Source organism: Pithys albifrons, chromosome 3 (assembly GCF_047495875.1).
Source record: "Pithys albifrons albifrons isolate INPA30051 chromosome 3, PitAlb_v1, whole genome shotgun sequence".
NCBI classification, from domain to species: domain Eukaryota; kingdom Metazoa; phylum Chordata; class Aves; order Passeriformes; family Thamnophilidae; genus Pithys; species Pithys albifrons.
Genome location: NC_092460.1, coordinates 61,423,493 through 61,429,492, shown reverse-complemented (window position 1 = coordinate 61,429,492; position 6,000 = coordinate 61,423,493). Strand labels below are relative to the sequence as shown.

The 6,000-nt window shown below is 41.2% G+C and overlaps 1 protein-coding gene across 1 annotated transcript in view; it reads left to right on the top strand.

Annotated features, from left to right (window-relative positions):
- Nucleotides 1–359: 359 nt before the first annotated feature.
- Nucleotides 360–6,000, top strand: part of OTOGL (otogelin like) — an 89,692-nt gene continuing 84,051 nt past the window's right edge. Inside the window, exons 1-5 of the mRNA XM_071550085.1 lie at nucleotides 360–438; nucleotides 1,401–1,440; nucleotides 2,527–2,594; nucleotides 3,064–3,197; nucleotides 4,588–4,645. Of these exons, the coding sequence (XP_071406186.1) occupies nucleotides 360–438; nucleotides 1,401–1,440; nucleotides 2,527–2,594; nucleotides 3,064–3,197; nucleotides 4,588–4,645 (379 nt within the window). The remainder of the gene's footprint in view (nucleotides 439–1,400; nucleotides 1,441–2,526; nucleotides 2,595–3,063; nucleotides 3,198–4,587; nucleotides 4,646–6,000) is intronic.

Sequence of the window (6,000 nt, the reverse complement as noted above, 5' to 3'; positions counted from 1 at the left end):
TTTCCATGTCATTGTCTGCTATGTTATAAAGGGCCGATTCAATTCAACAGAGGAGTAAACTCGCAGGTCTGGTGCAAGTGTAACTAATACAGACTGCTGAGGAGTCACCATGCATTACTAATAAGAGACATGCAGCCAGGAAGTTGTATGCAACACTTGCAGAGCTCCTGAGCTGTATGTAGCTACCAAGCTTGATGTCTCCTTTTCTTTTCCTTTTTGCATTGCATTGTTTTAAATAATGCATCCAATTATCTAACTCTTAAAGCATTTCAGCAGACTGTAGAAATACATAGTTCTAAGATGCCATGTAATCAAAGCCATTAATTTGGATAGATTCCCTCTTACTAACTTATACTGAAATGAACATTGTAGTAAAGCTCAGTTTAATGATACCGTGGAGTATATTCTTGATTCATTCACTGCTGTCCTCTTTGCAAGGTAAGAGTTTTATTCCATTTTTTTGTAGTAGTAGTAACTTTTATAGATATTTTTTCTAAATATTTTAATATTACAGCTTCTTTTTCTATCATTATATTTTTGACCTTGATGGAATTTATAAATACAAATTAAACAAATATATATCACCCTTCTCTCTCACAGGTGTAGAAACTAAAATATAACTTTTTTAGGAAACATTTTTTATGTCTGAATTTGTTGCAAAAATTATTTATGAACAAAATCTAAGTTTTTATATTTTTCTATTTTTTTAGATGAATAAGCATCTAATTATTTTCAGTGGGGTATGATTTTGTTTGAACTGACCGCACCTGCAGTTTGTTTAAACATTATTAGACTGGTAGGGTAAATAATTGCTGTTCTTGTTATAGAAATTATGTTATTTTCTTTGTAATGCAACAGGATCTTGCTAGAAGTTTTCTTGCAGCAATTATAAAGATTTCTAAGGCCATATGAGAAATGGTTTTGTGGCTTTGTGGGGAGTTTTTTTGTTTGTTTATTTGTTTGCTTGTTTTAAGCATGGATTAATTTAAAATTATTTACAATTGAGTAACTGAATCTTACAAGTAACACTGAGAAAATTATTGCAACCCTAAAAGTTTGATTCTGGAAAGCTCTGAGCATCTCTTGTATTTTATTAGTTTTGTTCTGAGCCTCTGAAGAATTATGAACTCTCTTCACTCTTTCATGGTAGCATGTACCAGAACTGTGACCATGAAAACTTCCAGGTGAAGAATGCTTGAGAGAATCAAGTCCTCAGGAAGGAAAGCGTGTAGTGCTACATTCCTTGGAAACAGAAAAATTTTGTGCAAATTGCTCTAGACAACTCAGGATCATTAAAAACCAAAATTCACCAGTGTTGTTTTAAAATTGACATTGCTTGCCAAGGGCAGAGCGAGGCTGTAGGAGAAAAACATTTAACTTGATGACTTTTTAATCCGCAGGATCTTATTGCAAGCTTTCTCCTTTGAGAAGAACTTTGAGGTAAGTTTTTATTCTTTATTTGTCAAGTTCTACAAACAGAACAAGAATGAGTAAGCGTGACGCAGTGCAAGTTAGAAAGTAAAATATAGCCTTGAATTCAACATGTAAAATGTCCTCTACATGTAGGTTGGATGTAGAACACACATTCAGAATGTTTACAACTCTTTCCAAAGTATTTACATAAACAGGCATGGGTCCTCTGTTTGAAAAATGGACGTCCTTATGAAAAATGATACTTCTATGGTCTTGAGAAAGCTTAGAGGAATAATGGAATGAAACCGGCATGAGATCATGATTTCATGACTGGAAAAGTACATTAAATGAGTATCCTTCTACAGTCTTAATTGCATGATAAAATCCTAGCTGCTATTTGAAGCACAGAAAATTAAGTGCTATACAACCTTAAAATAAACATTTTCAATACAAATCTTCATGTAGAAGCTGAAATCCAAACAAACCCCAAACTAGGGAATGTTCCTGATCCCATTGAATTAAATGGGAACTATGCCATCAATTTCAATGGGAGCATCCAGTTGGACAGAGCTTCAGATGTTTAATGACCTCTAATACATTTAGTGAACATGCATGCATGTCCAATGTTATGCCATCCTGGAGTGTTGATAGAACTAAGTGTGTTTTAGAGTTGGATGCCCTTGTTTCAAAACTTAATCACAACTTTTAAGTTGGCTCCAGCTGGAGAGTTATCTCTTGCTACTAAAAGTATCATCACAGTATATTTAAGCAGCACCGGGGGGAACTTGCAGCCGCTCACATGCAGCATCGAGTAAATGTGAAGTCACTTTACAATTTTGTATCCTGTTGTGTAAGCCTGTTTTGCCTATTTACGTTTCCCCACAAGCTCCAGCTACCTTCCTGTCCAAGCAGAGAGTGGAGTGCTGCCCAATTCTGTAAAATGAGACACTGACAAAAAAAGAAAAAAAAATCACCTTTTTAAATGTTAACACAAGAAAGACCTCTTTGATAAAGTTATGGTAATCACAGAGAAACACTTCTCTCCAGGGAGTTGCTTATTCAGGTTGCTCCAGGGACCTTTGATAATACAACATCCTTTTTGTTTTCTTCCAGAAATGACTTTAATGCAACTCGACAGAAAAGAGATCTTGTAACAGCCGAGGTAGGTTATACCTCCAAAAGTGTGAGGGGGGGGAACCCTCCTCGCCTTTCTGCTCTGGGCCTTTGCCATCCTTACAAACGAGCCTTTGTAAGGGAGAAGGGCTGCGGGAACAGAGGACAGTGAGGGGCAGCATCTCCCCCCGAGCCGGGGCCCCCAGCCCTCACTCCCCCTCAGCAGAGTGACGGAGCCGTGGGGCACAGCGCGGGGATACCCCGCCATGCCGCAGCCTGTGGTGAGTGAGGGTGCACAGGGTGTGCCGAGGCCTGACCGCGGTCGGTCGGTGAGCGCTCAGTGCGGCGACACGGGCAGCGCTCCCTCTCCACGGGGGGCAGTGGCGGCCCCAGCGCGGCCCCGACTCCTACCGCCCCGGCCCCGCCGCCGCTCATCCCGGCAATGCTGCACTGGAATGGAACAGTAAACGGAGAAATCCTGTTCCCCCACCGGAGGCACTCGGGTTACGGAGCGATAACCCCGTTTGGTGGGGGTAGGCAGAAGCCAGAGACGGTCCCGCCTCAGGGTCCTGCGCGGAGCCCGCAGCCCAACCAGGGCTGATTTCCTCCAAGTCCCGCTGAGATCCACGTGCTCTGATGAGTCGGACGCAACTGTTGTGAACCTGCGCTGGGTGAGCTGAGCCTCGGAGAGCAGCAGACAGGCGGTGTCCTTGGAGGCGCCTCCTTGCACCAAGGTTGCTCTACCGCCCCCAAGCAACACAAAGGCAAAACCCCACTTTCCTAAGGTGGGCAGTTCAGAGTAGCTATCAGGAAAAATGGAAATGGGTCTTGTGCAGAGAGGGAAGGGACCTTCTCCAGCCAGCAATGGACCATGGGAACCAGGAATCGTTTTGGTCCAGGGGCTTTCTGGGTGGTGATTCGATGAAATCCATTTCAGGTTGATTTTAGACAGATTGTGCTACGTGGGTGCATCCCACAAAGTATTTCCATTTGGAAAAGGGAAGTTTTTATGTCACTGTAAGAGGCATTAGCAAGACTTAACCTATTATATTCCTTGCATTGTGCCATTTACTTTGAGATCCATCAGTTCAAATTCCAGACATGACTGGAATCAGGAGGAAAGAAAGAGATTAGCTTGCAAGCAAAGACTAAACCGATTTTTTTTCTGAGTTGTGCGGCTGAAGGCTGGCACTTATGTCTGTGGGGAGCACAGAAGGATAGCTGTTTTATCATAGAATATCAGATAGAGAATAAAGAAAAAACAGAGGGAAAAAAAGCTATTTAAGCAAAAGAGCCCAGATTTATAAAAGAATGGATTTAAACTGGCAATGAATATATTTAAGTGGGAAATATTTGGCTACTCAGCACTTCACCTTGGTAAACTTTTGAGTCAGACTACCGGATGCAAAAGCCCTAGAGTACTTTCAGCCTGGAATGGGGTTGGTCTTGGAAGGGACAATGTGACATGACAAGCATAGTGCTGGGTCAAATCCAGGGCTTCCTCATAGTCCAATGCTCCCTGGTTCCTAAACAGGAAGCAGGTCAGGCAGATCCACGTTCTGTTTGGAATGAATCAAAATGCAATTCTGAAGGACCTCAAGAAAGACATGAAATCCATTGCAGCTAGAGTGGCCACAGTGGGATGATCAGGGTGCAGCACAGAGTGTGAGTCAGGGGAGAGGATGAAATAGAGGGATGTTGCATCTTCAAGCTCCCCAACTATGAGTATTTGACTGAAGTGAAAAAGGCAGATTGCTCTCCATCCCCTCACTTTTTATTCCAAATGTAAATGCAAGGTGGAACCCTGATAGTTCACTGGAACTGGAGGGCATGGAGAGGAAGCCAGCAGTGACCTCACAGTGCAGCTGTGTCCTTTCCCATCCTCTCAAATGTTGTACTTCTCCTTAGGCTGCCCATCCCTCCTGCAGCACCCATGACTGTGCCATTTGCTGTTCTATATTAAAAGTCTCAACCCAATCTTTGGGTGCAAGGCCTCAGGCTCATATCAGCTTATTTGTAAGCCACAAACCCGCTGATTTTGCTTTTACCTTTCTCTGACAGGTTCAAGCTGCCTCTTCATTGCACCTTCGTGGGCCCCAGATGCAGGGTCCACCAGGAGGTCAGTGCTGTGCCCCTCACCTGCATGAGGAGAGAGTCCTGAAAATACTGCCTTCCTACCCAGCTCCCCTGTGCTACCATGGGCTGTGGAAGCCCTCTTCCTTATGTCCCCTACAAAACCCTGCCCTGTCTCATTTTCTCATTTTATCCATATTAAATTAAGAAAAAATCCTGTTAAAATTGTAACTTCAAAATAAGGCCTTACAATCAAATCTGAATAGCCAATACTTTGATTTGGGGTTTTTTTTGTTTGTTTTGGTTTTTTTTTAATATTTAGTTTTGTTACAATTTCTCTCTTCTGCCACTTTTTTTTTCCTGGCCTTGGCAGAGGATGTAAGTGTGTCAGAGAGGTGTGTAATTGGTGTGCAAAGAGACAGAAATGCTCAGGCAATGAACACACAGCTGGTCCTGCAGAGTTTTAAGCATCATATAAACATGTAAAGCTGGCCCAAGCTACAGAAGTTGTTTTACAGAAAAGTTCGTTGATGCCACTTTGATTGGAATTTTGGTATCCTTCTTGGAAAATGCCTGGATAGGTGCTTTCTGTTGCATTTTGTATGTAAAAGAATATATGCAACTTTGCAACTCACAATTCTAACAACCACAAAGAAGTTTTCCATGTTAGTGCTGTTCTAGAAGTAATTTTTTCTGCTTTGTTGGTATTTTTAGAGTGTCTGTGTATATTTGGAAAGCAATTCTTAAAGGGAAAAAATTCAAAACTAAGTATACAAGGGAATTTTCTCAATGAAAGTTGATGTTAATCATTGGTAGCTTCTGTGTACCTTTACTGTAAATGTCCCATCTTCTTCCCATTCAATGTCACTATCAGCTTTACCAGGAAGGGCCTGTTTATTTAATTTATTTTCTGCTTTTTGTGATGCTTTTTAAACATCCATCAGCAACATTGGAAGCTTTTGTATGTAGGGTTTTAGTCCTACTCCAAGAAGGAAAGCGACCATCTGCAGAACCTGATGATGTTTTGCTTTGGGACTACTTTTTGTCTTCACTTTTGGGGAATTACGATTAAGACCCACCTCAGCAAATGATTAGTAAATGACAGGGAGGTCTTAGCTTTCAAACAGACTATAAACTCCTTTAATGTAACTGCTTTTGGAAACAATTACTAATTATAACATAAAACAAACCATTCTCATGGAATTTAAAGTCTCTGACTTCAGTCACCTCTTAAGCAGAAAAAACCTTTTAACTGACTTTTTTTTTTGTTTATGGGGAAGGTTGTTTATAACTGGTTTTGACTCTGTAAATTATATATTCTGGACTGTTCATAAACTGAATGTACCCTTTGCTATTATGCTTAGGATGGAGGAGCTGAACATATGTATAAGTTATGTTGAA